This window comes from Pelodiscus sinensis, chromosome Z (genome assembly GCF_052426305.1).
Source record: "Pelodiscus sinensis isolate ZL-2025 chromosome Z, ASM5242630v1, whole genome shotgun sequence".
NCBI lineage: Eukaryota > Metazoa > Chordata > Testudines > Trionychidae > Pelodiscus > Pelodiscus sinensis.
Window position 1 is genome coordinate 12,720,576 of NC_143085.1, and position 22,139 is coordinate 12,742,714.

Genomic DNA, 22,139 nt, shown 5'->3' on the forward strand with positions numbered 1-22,139 from the left:
ACAGGACCAGCCAGCTCCTCCTCCTCCTGAAATGGGGCTGGCCAGAGTCAAAAGAGCAGGTGAAAGGAGGCAGCTGGAAGAGCCACCCCAGCCTCCCACCCACATCCCAGCGCCAGAGACCAGGGGAGGTGACTGCAGGGATTGTGGGTTGGGGCCACAACAACAAATCTCAGCTGGTTTGTTACCCCAGGGGCAGGCAGGTGGATGCTCGGCACCATGAAATAAGGGGTGTGGCCGGTTGTGCAGCCTGAGAGTCCTCAGCTCCAGGGGTCTCTACTGTCCCCTGGCAAAAGGTAACCCAAAGCATTCCTCCTACCCCAGTTACAATGGGGCTTTATACAGACAGCTGCCCCTCCCTCTCTGTTCCTGTGCTTCCCAAGTGGGCGGGTGTCCATAGGCTTTGGCAGCCAATCAGCCGCAAGCAGATTTGCATGAAGGGGCCATTCCCCAGTGCTGGTGTTTTAAGGGGGAATCGGAGGGTCCCAGCCACAGACCCGTTTGCCTCAGGGAGCCGAGCTCGTCTGGATCCACCATGGCCTGGGCCCCCCTGCTCCTCACCCTGCTCACCTACTGCTCGGGTGCGGTAACCCAAAAAGATTTTAATCCAAAAAGATTTTCCCTTCCCCAGCTGCCTGTGCTGGCTGCCTGCAGAGTGAGCTCTCTCTCCGCACAGCAATGAAACAGCGAATTGATCCCTCTGTTTTCTCCTCTTCTCCCAGGTTCTCTGGCCCAGTACGTGCTGACTCAGCCGCCCTCAGTGTCTGTGTCTCCAGGGCAAAACGCTCAACTCACCTGCTCAGGGAACAACCTTGGTAGCAAGTATGTGTACTGGTACCAACAGAAACCTGGCAGCGCCCCCCTACTTGTGATATATCAGGATAGCAAAAGACCCTCCGGAATCCCTGACCGATTCTCTGGTGCCAAGTCCGGGAACACGGCCACGTTAACCATCACTGGGGTCCAGGCGCAGGACGACGCTGATTATTACTGTCAGGTGTGGGACAGTGACAGTAGCTCTCACACAGTCACACAGCCTGATGGGGAAGTGAGACACAAACTGCCTGTTGACATGGTGGGGGTCAGTTATTCTTTCTTCTGTGACTGCGTGTGGGGCTGGTGTCACAGTTTGGCTCCTTAGTAATCAGTGGGGTGCGCTGGGGCTGAGTGTTCCCTCCCCTAGCACAGGCCCACCAGTTTGGAGACATGACTCCATGATCCAGAGCAATGAGGCACACTCTGGGCATAGGGAAGCCCCCAGCAGACAGCTCTGGGAGGGTGGCTCCTACCCCAGCCAAGCTTCCCTTGTGACTGAGAGCCCTGGGGGTCCTGAGAAAGGGAGGGAGCCACGTCCCTGCCTCTCAGGAGCTTGGCCAGGTTCCTCATCTGCCCACCAGCTGCTCTTTGTCTGAATCCGATGCTCAGAGGCGTGAGGTAAGTGCCCAGCGGTGCCGTTGCCAAGTGCCGTGAGGGCTCTCACCCGGCACCTGCAGGACTGGGCATGTGCAGAGCCGGGCTTGAGCACCTCAGGGGGTCTCACCCTGGGAGGGTTTGTGGAGAATCCCCCGTGAGAGCAGCGCTGGGCCTCAGGAGGCAAAGGCGGCTCCTCTGCAGTGTCATTGTGTCCCGGGGTCAGTGGGATCCCGAGCGCGCGGCAGGAAGCATTTGCCCAAAGAAATGTGTTTGTGTGTCGGTGCCGCAGGACTCCTCCTCCTTGTGGCTGGGACCGATGAACATGCCGCACCTGTTACTTGGGCAGTTCACCAGGCTCGGGACAGATCATGGTACTTTAGCAAATCTCCTTCTTTTCAACCTAATTCTGACTCCTGGCCCCAGGGGTACTGTTGGGAGCAGGATAACGTCTGACTTCTCTGCAGATCTCACTGCATTGCACACACAGGCTGCCTCCCGCAGGCTTGCAGTTCGAGGGGGGCACAATACTTGCCTCTGTTCCCCCAAAATTCTGGCTATGTTCAAATCACAGGGTAAATCCTGTGAAAGAGCCCAGTGTGATTCTTCTCCCTGCCCCTATCCGCTGGGATTGGTCTGTCTGCATCTAGCAGAGTGACCTTCATCTAGCCGCGCACCGATGGCTTCCTGACTCTAGAATGTCTCAATCTGTACCCGGGTGGCTGCAACTGCCTGAGTAACAGACTGATACCTGCGACTGAAGAAGTTGTGGGGTCTGATCAGCCTTATTAGCATGGAGCAGAACGTGCTCAGAGGAAGGGAGGAACGATGGTCGGGGCAGGCAGTGATGCTACCTGCAGCCCCAGAACATCAGGGACAGGACCCTGGGAAGTGAGACACTGGCCAGCACGGAAAACATCAATTGATGGGAGCCCCCCATTGCAGGGACTTGCTGAGAAGCTACCGTGCACCAGCCCTAGGTGGTGGATCCGGGGAGCATGCCGCACTATCACAGCCAGGTGCTGTCCGTGTGCCAGAGCTAGACCCTGAGGATCTCACAATGGGCCACGCAGTCTGAGGAAGCTGTGGAATAATAAAGGCTGCAGAGGTGAGTCTGCCAGGAAAGCTCGTCTCTCTCCTCTGCAGAGATTGGTCAGCTGGAAGCTATTACCTCACCCGTCTTGTGTCTCTGCTACCCTGTGTCCCGTACAGCTACAGACCCACTGCACACAGCAACGGACACTGCCCTGGTCCTTGGCACTGCACCTTCACTCATCGAACAATATATTTATACTCCTCCCTAGTCATCTGTCCTAGTTTCCACTTCTTGTAAGCTTCCTCTTCGTGTTTAAGTTCGACAAGGATTTGTCTGGTCAGCCATTTTAGTCAGCTTTTCTTACAGTACATCGGTATGGTTCTTTACTGGGCCTTCAATGAGGCTTCTTTAAAGTACAGCCAGCTCTCCTTAACTCCTTTCCCCTTCATCTTAGTGTCTCAGGGCATCATTCCCATCAGTTCCCTGAGAGAGTCAAAGGCTGCTTTTCTGAAGTCCAGGGTATGTATTTTGCTGCTTTGGGTCAGGATCCTGAACTCGACCATTTCATGATCACTGCTTTACAAGATGCCACCTATGTCTACTTCCCCTTCTAATTCCTTCCTGTTTGTGAGCCCCTAGTTGGTTCCCTCAGCACTTGTACCAGGAAACAGTCCCCAGCATTCTCCAAAAACTTCCTGGATTGTCTGTGCACTGCTGTATCGGTCTCCCAGCAGATGTCAGGGTGATTAAACTCCCCTATGAGAAGTAGGGGCTCTGATCTGTTAGTTGTCTGAAGAAAGCCTCACCCACCTTGTCTGGTGGTCTATTGCAAATACCGACCATGACATCACCTTTGTTGTTCCTGCCTCTAGATTTAACCCAAAGTTTCTCAACAGGCTTTTGTCTGGCTTTAAACTGGAGCTATGACCAATCATAATGACCAGTCATAATGCTCTCCTACAAGAGGGCATCTCCTCCTCCTTTTTTCACCCACCTGTCCTGCCTCAACATGCACCCATGACAGTGCTCCAGTCATGTGAGTCATCCTATCAAGACCCCGTTGTTCCAATCAAATCATTGCTCTTTGACTGTTCCAGGACTTCTAATTCTTCCTGCTTGTTTCCCAGCCTGCTTGTGCTGTTGAACAGACACCTAGCTCCAGGGTAAGCAGCACACTTCTCCAGATTCTCAGTCTGGATGGGAAATGATTGACTCCATCCCTCTTGGGAGGGAATCCCTGACCAACACCACCCAGCTTCTCTTGAGAGTGGTGTTCATAGGGCATCCCTTGTCTTCTAATCAATGGGGTTACTAATCAATAGAAGGTTACTGCCAAAGTGTTTTTCACTGTAGTACTAGTGCTGAGAGCCTGAAAGCAAATCCTCACCTCTGTCGGGATTGGCAATCTCTCAGTTGTCTTTCTTCTCCTGGCTGTCACATGCTGCCAATTTTCTTCTCTATTCTGCACTGTCCTCGTCCTCTGTAGTTCTTCAGCATCCTGTGCCTAGAGTTTTAAATGCTGCCTTCTCTCCAGAAAGTCTTCATCTTCTCTGATGGAGCACAGGGTTCATATTTGGGCCTCTGGTCCTTTCAGTCACTTCTGTTCTCTGGGCAGAAGACAAACATGGCCCTTGTTGTGCAGGTCACAACAGCTAATCTCTCACTATCCACACTGCTGTGGTCATTATGAATAAGGCCGACTATAACCAGGAGGCAACCAGACAACTCTCGAATACCACATTTTACAAACCTCTCCCCTCTGATCCCACCTTGGAATACCAAAAGAAACTACACTGTCTCCTTAAAAGCCTCCCTACAGCTCCTCGGGAACAAATCCACACAGAAACACCTTCTGACCCCCGACCAGGATTGTTCTATCTGCTTCCCAAGATCCATAAAAATGGGCACCCCGGACGTCCCATCATCTCTGGTATTGGCACGCTCACTACAGGTCTATCCAGCTATGTAGACTCTCTTCTCAAACCCTTCGCAACCAACACCCCCAGCTATCTCCGAGACACTACTGACTTCCTAAGAAAACTACAAAACATCGATAACCTCCCCAATAACACCATCCTTGCCACCATGGATGTAGAAACTCTATATACCAACATCCCACATGAAGACGGATAACAAGCAATTAGAAACACTATCCTAGAGGACACTACTGCCAACCTGATAGCAGACCTATGTAACTTTGTTCTCACCCACAATTATTTCCAGTTTGAGAACAACTTATACCTCCAGATCAGCAGCACAGCCATGGGTACACGCATGGCCCCACAGTATGCTAACATCTTTATGGCTGACCTAGAACAATGTTTCCTCAACTCCCGTCCCCTTTCACTCCTTCTCTACCTACGTTACATTGATGACATCTTTATGATCTGGACGCATGGCCAAGAAACACTGGAGATATTCCACAGAGATTTCAACAACCTACACCCCACCATCAACCTCAGCCTGGACCATTCTACATGAGAGATCCACTTCCTGGACACCACAGTACAAATCAACAATGGAAAATTAGACACCACTCTACAGAAAACCCACCGACTCATACAGTTACCTACATGCTTCCAACTCCCATCCAGAACACCTCACACGATCCATCGTCTATAGCCAAGCCCTTCGATACAACCGCATCTTCTCTCATCCCACTGACAGAGATCAGAAGCTTCAGGATTTCTACCAAGCATTTATAAACCTCAACTACCCACCCAGAGAAATAAAAAAGCAAATTGAAAGAGCCAGACGAATACCTAGAAACCATCTACTTCAAGACAGACCCAAGAAAACCAACAATAGAACACCACTTGTCATCACCTACAACCCCCAACTTAAACCTGTCCAACACATTATCAATAAACTACAGCCTATACTGGAACAGGATACCATACTCCAAGAGGCTCTGGGAGACAGACCCATAGTCTCCTATAGACAACCACCTAACCTCAAGATGATTCTTACCAACAACCACAGGACATACCACACTAATACCAACCCTGGTACCTTCCCTTGCAACAAACCCCGTTGCCAGCTTTGTCCACATATTCATTCTGCTGATACCATTATTGGACCTAACCAAGTGAGTTATAAGATCAAGAACACATATTCCTGCGCATCCAGAAATATAATTTATGCTATCATGTGCTGAAAGTGTCCGTCTGCTATGTACATTGGACAAACATCTCAGACACTTCGCCAAAGGATTAATGCCCACAAAACAGATTTCAGACAAGATCACAAAGAAAAAACAGTTTCTTGCCATTTTAACCAGAAAGGACACTCTCTCAATGACTTAACCACCTGCATTCTGCTACAAAGACATTTTACATCTGCACTTGAAAGGGAATCCTCTGAACTGTCATTCATGTTAAAATTCGACACTCTCCGGGAAGGAATGAACAAACACTTAAACTATCTTACACATTACCAAGATAGCTTCCCCAATTATCACCTCTAATACCATTAGCTCACAGACATCCCACTCTCCCCACCTCTAATATCATCAATTCACAGACACTTACCTTCCTTCCTTTCCCCCACCCCCGTGCATCCTCCTCCTGTTCTGAAATGTGATTTGTCCTTTTCATATGTGTTCATTTTTTTTAATTGTATCCTTTGGTATATATGGTTGTGACTATTTTCTTCCACTATTTGATCTGAGGAAGTGGGTCTGGCCCACGAAAGCTCATCATCTAATAAACCATCTTGTTAGTCTTTAAAGTGCTACATTGTCCTGCATTTTGCTTCAGCTACCCCAGACTAACACGGCTACATTTCTATCACTATCCACACTGTCTTCCTTCTGAGAGACTCCTCAGATGCTGTATTTATTGTGCCCGGAATCATAAAGGTGTGAAGAGAGAGAGAAAAAGAAGAGAACAAAAGAAAGAAAAAAACAGAACTTCTGTGGGGCTCCCTGAGGTGAACTCCCGGGCAAACTCCCTCTGTTGTCTGCTCACTCAGGTTGCTCTGGCTACCTTTGTTATAAGGCTGCTGACTCAAAGCAGGTGGCCTGGCTCAAAGCCTCCAATCCAATCAGCCCCTCCCAGCTCATCTGGATGACCTCTGGAGGTCCCTTCCAGTCCCAGTATTCTATGATTATATTAGCAGAGCTTCTCTGCAGGGGAATGCGAGGGAAGAGACGCTGGGCCCATGCCGCTGACTAACAGTGTGACAGCAACATTGTTACCTCCACCCTCCCTCTCCCTGAACTGTGCCAGTTACTGACGTGTGCTCCCCTGTATCTCTGCCCCAGCAGTGCAATGGAACTGTATGTCCCCCAAGTGCTGCACAAACCGCAGCTCGTTAGTCACATCCCGGCTCTGGGACATTACCCCCTCACACGCACCTCAACGGGGAATCTGAGACTTCATGGACCTGTGTTATCCCCTCCCAAAGATCCTCTGTCTCCAAGGGGTTAGCTCAGAGATTAAAAGGAACTGTGATCATGTAAGCAGGCTCAGGCCCAGGGCTGGCATGAAGCACGTGCAATTGTTCCCCGCACACAGCTCCATCCTTTATCAATGGCTCCAGTAATGCCCCCGGCTGAGCCCATCAGCATCAGTGGTATGGCCGGGGCATGGTGAACTCCCCAGCCTGCTGGGCTCTCTGTGCCCCAGTGCACACAGGCTGACATACAGTCCGAGTTTCCAAGGGGGAGCAGCCACCCGCAGCAGACTGGGATTGCCGGCAACTCCTGGCAGAGAATCCGGAAAACATGGAGCTTGCCTGGTCAGCACCTGGGCTCAAGTCCCTGCCTAGATCTGGATCATGCTGGCCAACCACTACCAGCCCGAACTAGGCCCAGCAAAGAATGATGCCCCACCAAGAGTCATTACTGAGACAGAGTTGTCCACTGCGCTGCCTCTTCCTGCAGAGGCAGACTCAGTGCTGCTTTGAGTGGGCACCTGCCAGGCTCCTATCCCAGGAGTAGACACTGCGGGAAGGGAGATCAAACATTATTAAGAGCATTACAATCAGTTCCTCAAGCCTCTTTGTGCAGCGCTGGGCTGCAGGCTGCTGCTTTACTGCCAGGGATCCGCTGCGGTTCCACATGACACGTCACCAGCCGGGTGCAGTTAATGCCATTACTGAGTGTCTGTCCCATGCACAAGAACTGTGGGGTGCTGTGAGGTGTTAGTCACAAAAACACATTGCGATTTCCCTTCCCCACCTGCACAGCTGAGCTCATGCCACCCCCAAGCTGAATTGTCTATAAAACCCTGCCTGGTACTGACACTGATGCTCAAGGGGCACTGACTGACACAGGCCTTACGTGTCTAACGACCCTCACCAGAGGGCCCCACCCCTTCACACTCGGCACTTTCCCTGTGGTCAGGAGGCCCAATGAGATAGGATCAGATCTGCGTAAGGGTGGAGCTTGAATGTGCCTCCCCCAGGAGGATCAATATAAGGGGCAGATATTGTCAGGCGATCTCAGCGCGTTTGGTGGATTTTTCTCCCGGAGGCCTGAGATCTCCTCACCATGCTCTGGGCTCCCCTCATTGTCCTGCTGGGGACGTGGTTCCCAGGTAAGGACGGGAAAACCTTGAGCTTGTTGCTGGACTCCGTGCAGAAACAGTGTCACTAGCACCCACAATGATCTGAGGGGACTTCACAACCTTTGTCCTTATTTTCCCAGGTTCCAGCTCCCAGAATGTGGTGACTCAGCCGCCCTCAGTGGCAGTGTCCCCAGGAAACACCGTGAAACTCTCCTGCACCATGAGCAGTGGGACCAGCATCAGTGGCTACGATGTGGACTGGTACCAACAGAAGCCAGGGAATTCCCCACGATACCTGCTGAGATACAAGTCAGATTCTGACAAACACCAGGGCTCCGGGGTCCCTGCCCGGTTTTCAGGTTCCAAAGACACATCCAGCAACACCTGCTATTTGACCATTTCTGGGGCCCTGGCGGAGGATGAGGCTGACTATTACTGTGCTGTGTGGCACAACAGTGCTTGTCACAGTGACACAGTCAGATGGGGAAGTGAGGCAAAAACCTTCTTTGTCTTCCCTTCCACCAGCCTGGGGCTGCTAGTTTTGGAGACTGCAGTTGCCTGAACAGGTGCCTGATTTTTGCCCAATGTGAATAAGCCAAGAACTTAATCAACCCAGTTAACATGGAACAAAACATCCTCAGGGGAAGAGGGGAACGCTGAACAGGGCTGGGAGCAATGCTGCCTGTACTCTGGAGCATCAGGGAGGAGATCATGGCAAGGAGGGTAATATCAGTGGATGAAAGCCACCCACTGCAGGGACTCACTGTGAGGCTGCTGGGCATAGGTGGTGGGCCAGGGAAGTGGATGACACTTGCCAAGAGAGCAACACACCTGGGACTAGACCCTCAAGCTCTCACCCACGGACACTCACAGCCCAATGAATGACAAAGGGCGCTGTATTAGGGCTGCCAGAAAAAAATGGTGCAATCACATCCATCCGGCCCTTCTTAAACACTCGCCATAACACTGCTCTTTGTAGGACCGTGTCACTGGCTCCAGCTCCAGCAGCTTCCCTATGGCCTGGCCTGGGGGAGGGCTGAAGCTGGACCCAGGGCCGCATCATGGCTGCCCAGCTGCCCCCAGGGTGGAGTCCCATGGTGGCTCCAGCCCCAGCACACAGGGCAGCTGCCCACCACGTGGCCCCACCCTGGGAGCAGCTGAGCAGCCACCATGCACCTGTGGGCCCCACTCTCCAGCGGAGCAGCACCCTGCCCTCCGGGAAGGTGAATGCTGCCCTGCGGCTCTGCTGGGGCAGTGGGCAAGTTTAAAATTCTCTGCATGCACTCAGGCAGGCAGGCACCTAAAGGGAACTCAGGTCTCCATCTCCTCCAGTCTCAGCATGTGCAGGGGGAGCTACGGCTCCAATTACACCCTCATGAGACGTCCCTACTCAGGGCCCCTGGGATCTTGCCAAGAGAGCATAAGAACAGCCACATGGGGTCAGACCAAAGGTCCATCCGACCCAGTGCCCTGCTTGCCAACAGTGGCCAGTGCCAGGTGCCCCAGAGGGGGTGAACAGAACAGGGAGTCACCAAGTGCTCCCTCCCCTGTTGGCCATTTCCAGCAAAGAGGGGTAAACAGGATCGTGAGATTTGTAGTGTCAGACCCACCCATGGGCCAGGTAGTGGCACAGGGTTGGATTCTTTAATAATTATGGATCAGCATCAGCCTGTCCCGGAATAACATTTGAACCTGAATTATGCTGGTTTCCAGACTCTCTGTTCCCACAGGACTTTTGGCACTGACATGACATGGGAGCAAACCTCATCGCGGTCATGGATTGGGATCACAACAACAAATCTCAGCTGGTTTGTTATCCCAGGGGCAGGCAGGTGGATGCTCGGCACCATGAAATAAGGGGTGTGGACAGTTGTGCAGCCTGAGAGTCCTCTTGTGAGGGAGGGTGAGCTAACTTTTCAGAGATGGGGAGGGGCCTGCACATTTCATCTCCCAGAAACCCTTCAAGACAAAGACTCTGTAAATGGTGCCCTTAGAATGGCAGAATTCACAGCAACTTGGTCATGCAACGTTGTCGTATACCCATGTTCCCAGGGAAAATACCGAGATCAGGTTTCTTTGCCAGTACAACTCTCATGCAATGTAAAAGTTTATGACTGGTCTGCATACTTTCCCTGAGTGACTCTGCATTCCGTATGTGATGCTTTGTTGGGAATTATGAATGATGAGCATGACAGTGCTTCTAGAGCACGTCTGGCATTTCAGACAGAGCTCAGATGTCTTCACTGCCTGACTCTCCTGGAAACACTGAAAAACCCACCTGCACAGTGAACAATGGGACCAGTTTCAAAGACTACAGTTAACACTATTCCCAGCAGGATCTAGGGGGTTCTCCAGGGTACAGTAGTTTCCTCTCAGATTCTAAGGAAAAACAGGGCACAGCTGGAGTTCCTGCTTCTGCCTGTGGGTACCAGGAGATACCCAGTAACATCGTATCCTTATCTATCTGTGGGGTCCCCAAGGTGAGGATGCTGTCACTGTGCTCTGTGGTGCATCAGAGGAAGTAAGAAAAAATCTTCCCCTTCACTCCTGTGGCTTATACTCTGCTGGGTTCTGTCCTTACCAGGGTTCAAAGATCGCTGAACTGGGCTGGAACATCACCCCAGTATTTTTCTCCTGATTAAACCTGTCTGTGCACATTCTGATTTGTAATGTGCTCCATGTACATTCTCTAGCCCTTCCTCAGGGTTCAGAAAAAAACTGTGTGTACGTGAGTGTGTACAATGTTTCCTGTGACTGTGAGAAACAGTCTTCAAAAAGCCTCCCGAAGAAAGTGTTAACTGTCCCATTCGTCACAATGGCCCCTGAACTCTGAAACACAACAGAAAAATACACTCAGATGGAGAAGGCAGGTGTCATTCAAAGATGTCACTAGGCAGTGTATATAAATAACGGTGTTGTATTTACAAGATTAGGTCCCTTCATTCTCCTTTGTGCTCTTTATGTCTGGGCAGGAAGCAAAGTTATCAATAGCTGGAATGTTGGTTTCTCCTACTCTCCTGCTCTCTGCAATTTCTGCCAATTCTCTCAAGCCCCACGGTGTGCGCATTAGTGAATGTAACTGGACTCCCTACAACCATTGCAGAGGATTGCAGGTTCTCAGCAGCACCACTACAGTGACTGGCTGGCTGGCTAACTCCCTGGCCCTGCTTGGAAAGCTTCAAAATTCCCATGTTCACTAAACATGTGCTTTAAAACCCATGGTTGGTCCTGAATCCCCATGGAAGTTCCTCTCTGTCTGTGCACAGATGTGGCTGCTGGGGTGAGCAGATTCACTGTGTTATGCAGTCCTGAGCCTACGGACAGAGGGCAGAGTGTTTTCTGTGGGAAATCTCTAGTGTTGGTATTTGCTGCTCTGGCCGTGGTTGGTCCTGCAGACCATGAGTCACAGAGCAAGGCCCCTCTCTTCACCCAGACTTTATCTTTACCCCACTTTACCCTAGGGGTGTGTGGGCAGAGCTCAGTTTAAAGGGCGTGTCCATGGCAGTCAGGTCTGTGGTGCTAAATAGCAGGGACACCTGCCCAAAGAGGGTATGGGACACGTGCTTCCTTGCAAGGAATTACATTCTACTGTAAGAATAGAGTGGCACCTATGACCACTCGCTAAATTCCCCCAGTCCCTAGGTGTGCAAGCACTGTTTTCTAAACTGCCCTGTCTCTGGAGATTCTCTTGGTTACAACAATCCTGCAGCCCATCGAGAAGGAGGAGGGTCACTTAAGAGGCCCATTCACTAGCCCAGGGAGTTTGGGACACTAGTAACATAAACACCAAAAGCTTCACTCTTGTAGAGTCACAGTTTGTCCTGTTACCCACGTGGCATCTCCTGAGCCACCAAAGGCAGCTGGGCAGTGATTTTATCCCCTCAGCCCAGAGCTCTGCCCCTTTCTCTCCCTTTGCCTGCCCCACACAGGCAATCCCAGTGTCTCTCAGCAAGGGACAGGCCCAAACCCTGTGCTGGGAGAGGTGTCAGCTCCACACTGCTCAGCTGGTGCAGTAAAGCGCAGGGTGCAGCCAATGGTCCGACAGGCGTCAGGGCAGCAGCCCGGCCCCTGCTTCTCTGATACCCAGATGAATTGCCAGTCACCTGAATGAAGTGCTGGAGACAAACCTTGACACCGTCAGTCAGTGCCTGAGCCGTTCCCCCTCCGCAGTGTGTGACAGTGTATCGCTGGGTCCCCCAGCACAGGAGGAGGGGATCGGCTGGTGTCTCTAGGGTATTTGGTGTCGCCAGCTGGCCCATGCTGAGTTCAGGGCATTGGCACTGCAATGGGAGTAGTAACTGCCCCGCCAGTGCCAGGCAGTGCAGCTCCTTAGTCTAGCTTCTGCCACGGTGTCCTGTTTCCAGGAGCGTTGTAGCTCTACACTGGGCACAGCCATTTCCTTATGAACAGGGACCAAAGCCTGTGAACAGCCAACCTCATGGCACAAGCAGAAATTCCCATGGATCTGGGAGAAGTTCAAACAGAGCGGATTAGTGAATGAATCTGCTGGGACCGGCTGTTTGCTCTGCATGCACGGAGCCTGCCAGGCTGCCAGGGACACAAGGGACAGGATGGGTGTTTGTCATGGTGCCAGGAGGGTGAAGGCATTGGACTGTAATGGCAGAGTGTGCACTGCGGCTCTACGGCTGGGACATCAGTGACCCTGGAAACAAGGGTGAAGGAAAACAAGTCCCATGTGACCAATGCAGTGACAGGACAATGGGGGCCACTCTACATTCCCTCCCATCAGACGTTCAGCTTCCCAGTAAGCCCGACATGTGAGCTCCATGTCGCAAATCACCTCTGTGTCGCACATCACTCCGTGTCACAAATCACCTCTGTGTCGCACATCACTCCGTGTCACAAATCACCTCTGTGTCGCACATCACTCCATGTTCCTCATCACCTTTATGTTGCACATCACTGGCTGTTGCACATCTCTCTGTATTGCATATCACCGCTGTGTCACACTTTATTCCATGTTGCATATCACATCCACACTAGTGCACATAAGAAAATTCACTCTGCTGAAGATGAGAAAAATTACAGGGAAGACTGGATCCACACCCCTTGTCTGCTGAACTTTTCCAGCTATATGCGGTTGTTGGCTAACCCAAAACAATTGGGTTCATCAGGTACATGTGAAATGCTAGATGCTGGCTGCATACAATGGCTTGAAGTTGAAACTAGAAAAATTCAGACTGGAACTACGGTATGAATATTTAACATGAGAGTTATGGGACAGCGAGGATACAATTTACTGTGGGTTGTGATGGATTCTCCATCTCAGGCACCATTTAATTTCAGAGGGGTGGTTGTTAGGAGACGTGCTGGTTCAAACAAAGAATGTCTTTCAAGTATTTTCGTGTCTGTGTTACATGGAGGCCAAGCTGGATGATCACATTGGGGTCTCTTCTTGTCTGGGAACCTGTGGGTAGGTCTAAAGCTAAGCTGGGAACAGGCTACCCAGGTCAGTTAGATGGGTATATGCAAGCGCTGCCAGACATTCCTCTGTGTTCTTTCTCTGCCCCAGTGAAGAACCCAGTAGCAAATTTTGAACTCCAGGTCAGTATTGACAACATCTTCCCTTAACCTTGTTCTGAGGAAGCCAAACTAGCTTCAGCTCTTGGGAATCTATGGCTCTGAGGTGTATGCATGGGCAGTTAACCCTTTGGAGCCTGTTAAGTCTCGATAGCACAGCAGAACCCCGAGCAAATTCATTAACAGTAACCTCACTGGAACTGGAAAAGAGCTCTTATAAAGTAAAAGATCATCGCCCAAAGTAGACTGTTCTGCTCACATGACTCTCTGTTTAAGGTAGGGCCCTATGGGATAGGAGCATATTAGCATAAAGGAGGAGCTTAGCTGCTCCTCACTCATGAAGACTGATATAAGGGCCAGGAACTCTCTGGCACAGTCAGCGTGACCAGTCTCTCCCAACGCCAGCCGGCAGCTCTCGGAGGGGACAGTCACCCTGTCTGGCAGGGCTCCGAGGGCCTGAGATCTCCTCACCATGCTCTGGGCTCCCCTCATTGTCCTGCTGGGGACGTGCTGCGCAGGTGAGCACAGGGAGGGCAGGTTAAATACCCATTGACGTTACTGCTGGAGCCTGAAGCACAAACTGACTCACTGGTGGCTGGGGAAGAACAAGGAGGGTTTGACAGATTTTTACTATTTTTCCCAGGTTCCAGCTCCCAGAATGTGGTGACTCAGCCGCCCTCAGCATCAGTGTCCCCAGGAAACACCGTGAAACTCTCCTGCACCATGAGCAGTGGGACCAGCATCAGTGGCTACAACGTGCTCTGGTACCAACAGAAACTGGGGAATTCCCCGCGGTACCTGCTGAGATACAAGTCAGATTCTGACAAACACCAGGGCTCCGGGGTCCCTACCCGGTTCTCGGGTTCCAAGGACACATCCAGCAACACCGGCTATTTGACCATTTCTGGGGCCCTGGCGGAGGATGAGGCTGACTATTACTGTGCTGTGTGGCACAGCAGTGCTTGTCACAGTGACACAGTCAGATGGGGAAGTGGCACTAAAACTTCCTCGTCCTTCTGGGCTGTGAGGGGAAGTGAACAACTTGCACAAATGACTCTCTTCCAGCCCCCTGTCACACATCACACAAACAGTTAGTCTATGGGGTAAATTTCATCTTCTCACACCTGGTAGTGGCCTCAAGGTCAGTTTATGTCACAGGCTTTCTAGGCCTGTGCCGAGCGTCCCAGGTTCCTGGTGCAATGCTGAGGTCAGAATCCCATCTTTAGAAAAATCTCTCTCACCGTGCTGATGTACTAAAAACCTGAGCACTGTGATCTGCACGTAACAGAGCCTGCCTGAATGAGCCGAGAGCCTGAAACAACATTTGATGTGTGGATGCTCAGCAGATGTTTTTGTGCAAAAATGTCCATTTTTCAAAAAACCCAAAACCTTGCAGTATCAATGTAGCCTAGGGGAGGGACAGGGCCACCCTCCTGCTCTACCAGTTTTCATGCCTGCTGCAATTCTCTCATCACACTCACACCTTCTGGACAGTAGAGAAATTGCAGCAGGCAGCTCCAGTTAAACCTCATACAGTATCACCCTTTACATCTCCACAGCTCAGTGGATTCTGACTGTAAAAGCTACCTTCTCACGGCCTGATAACCACCTAGTGGCAGCCATATTGTACACCCCCTGGCGCCTGCCAACGCCTCACTCCAGGAAGCAACTGCTAATCCCAGAAGCCATTGGAGCACACCTGTAACAAGTGTCAGAGACACCCAAACAACCTGCAGTGCCAGTCCATCCCAGTGGCCACCCCACAAAAGACAGAGCCCCAAACCAGCTAGGGTCTCCTGCAGTTGAAAACACTCCCGGGCCAGGACAGAAACCCAGCTTGCCTGGCAGTGCTGAGCCAACGTTTGAGCCTCCTCACCCTGGAGCCAGTGCTCTATCCAGTAATGGTCTCAGCAGATATAGCGCTTCTGGAGCCCCTCGCCCCACAACGAGCTTTATCTTTCATGCTCACAGAATTATATGTTTGGCTGAGACCTCAGCAGGTGAGTCCAACCATCTTCTAAAAGCAGGACCGACCCCAACTAAATCATCCCAGCCAAGTTTTCCTTGCAACTGGCGAACAGAACAATTCCTAGGCCTGTCAGTAGCTGTCTCTGAATGAAGGGAGGAGCCAGCAGCAGCCAATGAACAGGGAGCAGATTTGCATTATGGAGCCAGTCTCCAGCTTTAGGGTGTTTAAGAGACAATCAAACGGTCCCAGCCACAGACCTGTTTGGCTCAGGGAACCGAGCTCATCTGAATCTACCATGGCCTGGGCCCTCCGGCTCCTTGTGCTGCTCACTTACTGCTCAGTCTTTCAATCACAGAGGCCTTTGATTTGAAAGTCATTTCTCCCTGTGGTTCCCCGGGCTGCTGGCACAGAGCTCTTATCATCATGATTTTTCCCTGGGTTTTCTCCTTCTCTTGCAGGTTCGTTTGCCCAGTATGTGCTGACCCAGCCACCGTCAGTGTCTGTGTCTCCAGGACAATAAGCTCATCTCACCTGCACAGGAGAAAAGTTTGACACATACTATGTGCACTGGTACCAGCAGAAACCTGGCCATGCCCCAAAACTCATCATATATAGGGATAGTGAGAGACCCTCCAGAATCCCTGAGAGATTTTCTGGGCCCAGCTCTGGCCAAAGGGCCACATTAACTATCACTGGGGTCCAGGCGCAGGACGAGGCTGATTATTACTGTCAGGTGGGTACAATGACAGTCTGCTCACAGTGACACAGTCTGATGGAGAAGTGAGACACAAACTCCCTGTTGACATGGGGGGGGAGGGGTTGGTTATTGATTCCTTCTGTGACTGCATGAGGGGCTCAAACCCTTCTGGGCAGCCTGGTGTCATAGTATGGCTCCGTAGTAACCAGTGGGGTGGGTTGGGGCTCAGTGTTCCCTCTCCTAGCACAGGCCCACCAGTGTGCAGACACAGCTCTGTGATCCAGTGCACTGAGGCACCCTTTGGTCTCTGGGAAGACCCCAGCAGACAGCTCTGGGAGGGTTGCTCCTGCCCTAGCCAAGCCAGCCTTGTGACTGAGAGTCCTGGGGGTCCTGAGGAAAGGGAGGGATCCACGTCCCTGCCTCTCAGGAAGGTGGCCAGGGTCCTCATCTGCCCACCAGCTGCCCTTTTTCTGATTCCGATGCTCAGAGGCGCGAGGTAAGTGCACAGCGGTGCCGTTGCCAAGTGCCGTGAGGGCTCTCACTCAGCACCTGCAGGACTGGGCATGTGCAGAGCAGGGCTTGAGCACTTTAGGGGTTTGTGGAGAATCCCCCGTGAGAGCAGTGCTGGGCCTCAGGAGGCAAAGGCGGCTCCTCTGCAGTGTCGTCGTATCCCGGGGTCAGTGGGATCCCGAGCGCGTGGCAGGAAGTGCGTTCCAGCCAATGGAAGCTTTGCCCAAAGAAATGTGTTTGTGTGTCGGTGCCGCAGGACTCCTCCTCCTTGTGGCTGGGACCGATGAACATGCCACACCTGTTACTTTGGCAGTGTTATCAGGCTTGGGACAGATCATGGTACTTTAGCAAATCTCCTTCTTATTCTGCCTCCCGGCCCCAGGGGTACTGTTGGGAGCAGGACAACCTCTGACTTCTCTGCAGATCCCACTGCATTGCTGACACAGGCTGCCTCCTGCAGGCTTGCAGTTCTGTGGGGGTGAGGACAATACTTCCCTCAGTTCCCCCCAAATTCTGCCTGTGTTAAAATCACAGGGTACGTCCTGTGAAGGAGCCCAATGTGATTCTGCTCCCTGCCTCTCTCTGCTGGGATAGGTCTGCTGCATCTACCAGAATGACCTTCATCTAGCCATGCACCGATGGCTTCCGAACTCTAGAATGTCGGCCTGATCATCCATGTCCTAGAACCAACCCTAGATCCTACCTTTGGGGAATTCCACTTGATACCAACCAGACATTGAGCTGTTGATAACTACTAATGGAGCCTAACAATCTAGCCAAATTCTATCCACCTTACAGTCCATTTATCCAATTCATTCTTCCTTAACTTGCAAGAATACTGTGGGAGACCATCATCAAAAGTCTCGCTAAAGTCTTTTCTAAAAACTGCAGTGTAAAACCCTCAGTTGGCTTTGGCTGCCTGTGCTATAAGGTTGCTGATTCAAAGCAGATACCCCACTACTCCAAGTCTCCAATTCAACCAGCCCACCCAGGCTCGCCTGAATCAAAGCACTTGATCAAATCCTATCAGCAGAACTTCTCTACAGGGTTTTTATTGCAAAACCAGAAGCTGGGGAATGTGAGGGAAGGGATGCTGGGCCCACGCTATTGGCTGACAGTGTGTCAGTAATATTGTTCCTCCCGCCTGTCCTCTTCTTGAACTGTCCCAGTTATTGATGTGGGGTCCCCTGCACTTCCGACCCAGAGATGCAATAGAACTGTATGTCCTCCAAGTGCTGCACAAACCTCAGATCATTAGTCGCATCCTGGCTCTCAGAGGTTACACCCCCCAAGCACCTTGACGGGGAAATTGAAACTTCATGGACCTGTGTTATCCCTTCCCTAAGACCCTCTGTCTCAAGCGAGTTAGCTCAAAGGTTAAAAGGAACCAGGATCATGTACGTGGGCCCAGACCCAGGACATGAGGCATCTGCGGTCGTCCCCCCAGCCCACAGCGCCATCCTATATTAATGGCTCTTCTCCAATGACGCCTCCGGCTGAGCCCATCAGTGGAATGGACGGGGCACAGAGAACTCCCCAACCCAATGGGCTCTCTGTGCCCCAGCGCACACAGGTTGGTATCCTAAGTGAGTTTTCTCAAGGGATCAGATACTTCTGTCAGCCAGGGTGTTGGGTGGCGAGAGACACCATCCAGAGAACATGGAGCTCACTCATCAGCACCTGGGCTCCTGTCCTTGCTGAGGTTTGGATCATGCTGCCTGGCCACCCAGCCCAGACTAGGCCCCACATAAAAAAATGCCCTAACAACTTTTATTGGCTGGTTGGCCCAGTACATTCCACATCCCAATGACATAAAAAATGAAACATTGGGTACTTAAGAACAGTTTGCAACTTGTCTATGAGATTCATGTAGCGTGGAGAGTCTAACTGACTATTTCTTTCCCTTTTTTTACTTCTCCCAATTCCCCCCTCATCCCCCTGCCCGCCATCCCCTTTTCATAGCTGGATCTTCAATAATGACATTCATTGGAAGAAGTGGGTTGTGCCCACAAAAGCACAAGATACCATCTACATGTTTTGATAGATTCAAAGATGCTGCTAGACTATTTGTTGTTATTTTAGTATTTCTCCTTACAGACTAACTCGACTACCCCTGTGAAGATTTTAAAATTTCTGAGAAAATTAGCCCAAAGGCGGAGGATGGGGTGGGCTGGGTCAGCATGTAAAGGAATGACAGTTCTCACTAGCAATGCACAGGGGCCACACACATCCATGCTGGACACTTTCAACAACAGCTGCACTTCTCCCTTCACACTCAGACCTGCTGGGGATGAGCATAAATACTCCAGCAGTCGCAAGAATTACAAACGTGTGCCTCCAGATTGAGAAATGTGCACCAATGGCACAGAGCCCTTTATAGGAGGTTGTGCCCCACAGGAGGGTTTTGCTGACAGCCACGTGGGGCACAGACTGGGTCATGCGAAAGACAATTGCTGCTCTCAGTGGGTATTTCTATGAATCTGAATTACGCTGGTTTGCAGACGCTCTGTTCCCACAGGACATTTGGCCCTGAAAAGACGTGGGAACAAACCTCATCATGGCCATTGCAGCCCTCCCATACTGTGACTAATCTCCCCAGAGGTGGGAGGAAGCTGATGACTTGCTCACCCTGCATCACACAGAGAAGGAGACCAGCCCCTGAAGGAGCAGCTGGGGTGTGCACAGTGACTGTGAAGTGACGCTGCTCCACAGCCATGCAGAGGAACAGCCCCAGGCTGTGTGTGACACTGACCACTAGGAGGAGCTGATCATCCACAGCCCATAGGATGCCCAATGGGGTTTGCAGTTCCCAGTGACCAGCTGGCAGCTGCTGGGGAAGAGTCATCTCTGGGCTCAGGGGTTTCATACTCTCATAGTCCTCATAAGGCTGGTACAAATGAGGTTTTCTGGGTGCTTTTGCTTTGGGGCCCCAGCTCTTCATCCAGCCCCTTCTGTGCTCCCTGTTCCACGTTCTCCAGGGCAGAAGCTCCCACCTGGGGCATGATGAAACCCCCAAACCCTGAGGGCAGAGAGGGAGAAGCCCTGCAGCTGCCTACACCTGCAACCCCACCCCCGCCTGGCTTCTCCCTCCCCCGTCACTCCATGCTCTGCCCTGGGGGAGCTTGTGTAAGGGGGATGATCAGCTGACCCCTGCTCCCCTGCTGGCCCCATGACTCACAGGGACCAGCCAGCTCCTCAACCTCCTGAAATGGGGCTGGCCAGAGTCAAAAGAGCAGGTGAAAGGAGGCAGCTGGAAGAGTCACCCCAGCCTCCCACCCACATCCCAGCGCCAGAGACCAGGGGAGGTGAGTGCAGGGATTGTGGGTTGGGGCCACAACAACAAATCTCAGCTGGTTTGTTACCCCAGGGGTAGGCAGGTGGATGCTCGGCACCATGAAATAAGGGGTGTGGCCGGTTGTGCAGCCTGAAAGTCCTCAGCTCCAGGGGTCTCTACTGTCCCCTGGCAAAGGGAAACCCAAAGCATTGCTCTTACCCCAGTTACAATGGGGCTTTATACAGACAGCTGCCCCTTCCCTCTCTGTTCCTGTACTCCACAAGGGGGCTGAGGGTGTCCTAAGGCATGGGCAGCCAATCAGTGGCAAGCAGATTTGCATGAAGGGGCCATTCCCCAGTGCTGGTGTTTTAAGGGGGAATCGGAGGGTCCCAGCCACAGACCCGTTTGCCTCAGGGAGCCGAGCTCGTCTGGATCCACCATGGCCTGGGCCCCCCTGCTCCTCACCCTGCTCACCTACTGCTCGGGTGCGGTAACCCAAAAAGATTTTAATCTAAAAAGATTTTCCCTTCCCCAGCTGCCTGTGCTGGCTGCCTGCAGAGTGAGCTCTCTCTCCGCACAGCAATGAAACAGCGAATTGATCCCTCTGTTTTCTCCTCTTTTCCCAGGTTCTCTGGCCCAGTACGTGCTGACTCAGCCGCCCTCAGTGTCTGTGTCTCTAGGACAAAATGCTCAACTCACCTGCTCTGGGAACAACATTGGAAGCAGGAATGTGCGCTGGTACCAACAGAAACCTGGCAGTGCTCCCCTTACGGTGATATATGAAAATAGCAAAAGACCCTCCGGAATCCCTGAGCGATTCTCTGGCGCCAACTCCGGGAACACGGCCACGTTAACCATCACTGGGGTCCAGGCGCAGGACGAGGCTGATTATCACTGTCGGGTTTGGGACGACGACAGTAGCTCATACACAGTGACACAGCCTAATGGGGAAGTGAGACACAAACTGCCTTTTGACATGGGGGAATCAATTATTCATTCCTCTGTGACTGCGTGAGGGGCCTAAACCCTTATGGGCAGCCTGCTGTTACAGTATATCTCCTTAATAACCAGCGGGGTGGGTAAGGGCTGAGTCTTCTCTCTCCTAGCACAGGCCCACCAGTTTGCAGATAGGACTCCATGCTCCTGTGCATTGAGACTCACACTCTGGGCTTTACAATGCATTGAAATGATTGCTGAGTACTCCACTTACTTTGAAACCATTGCTGGGTTCTCACTTAAAAGATAGGGTGGGAAAAGGGTAGGAATGAGTGTTGTGCTGGTGGGATTTGCGTTTCGGTCACTGTATTTAACCCATAAATGTTCTTGAAAAGGGGATGAATTGTGAGGTAGTAACATTTTCAGATCCTACAAAATTACTCAAAATAGTTAAGCCCAAAGCTGGCTGCAAAGATTTACAAAGGGATCTCACAGAACTGGTGACTGGGCAACACAAGGGAAGATAGAATTTCATGTTGACAAAAGCAAAGTAATGTACGTGGAAAATACAATCCCAATTTTAGATGCAAAAATGATGGATGTAAAATAGCTGTTAACACTCAAGAAAGAGGTCTTGGAATCATTAGGAACAGTTCTCTGAAGACATCTGCTCAATATACAGTGGCAGTCTAAAAACTAAATAGAATATTGGGAATCATTAGGAAAGCAATAGATAATAAGAAAAAAAATGTCATGTTGCCTCCATATAAAGCCATGACACGACCACATCTTGAACATCTGTATCAACATCTGGTCACCTCAACTAAAACAAAAGAAATATTGGATTTGGGAAAGGCTCATTCTCATCTCAGTGCCCAGCAACCTTCTATGCTCCCACCCCTCTCTTTTTTACCTCAGGAATGTCCCTTTCCTGCAAGCCCCAGAGTGGCACATCCCCTGTTCCACAAGAGCGAGAGGATTCCCCCCAATCTCCTTCTGTGCAATGGCCACGTAGGCTTGTGGGTCACATGATCCATTTCCCCCCCAACTCACACCCCACACACGTTATTCAGCTGCCCCCTTTCGGCAGGGTCCAGCTTCCTTCCCCCTCTCAGTTCCCAGACCAGGAAATAACAGTCCAGTGTCCCATCTGCAGGACCTGTGAGGGTTAATTGGGGTTCAACAAGCCTGCATGTTCTGAAGCCTTTCACACCAGTTGGGCCTACTTCTGTGTCTCTGGGGGTATGTGTACACTAGCC

The 22,139-nt window shown here is 51.5% G+C and overlaps 2 gene segments (V, D, J or C); both read left to right on the forward strand.

The window, feature by feature from the left end:
* LOC102460817 (Ig lambda chain C region-like) overlaps positions 1-22,139 on the forward strand; it is a 244,889-nt gene that overhangs the window by 23,015 nt on the left and 199,735 nt on the right.
* On the forward strand, positions 7,895-8,530 carry LOC106733067 (immunoglobulin lambda variable 5-39-like). The segment is given in 2 exon segments: positions 7,895-7,983; positions 8,094-8,530. Coding segments are annotated over 2 exon segments (468 nt in total).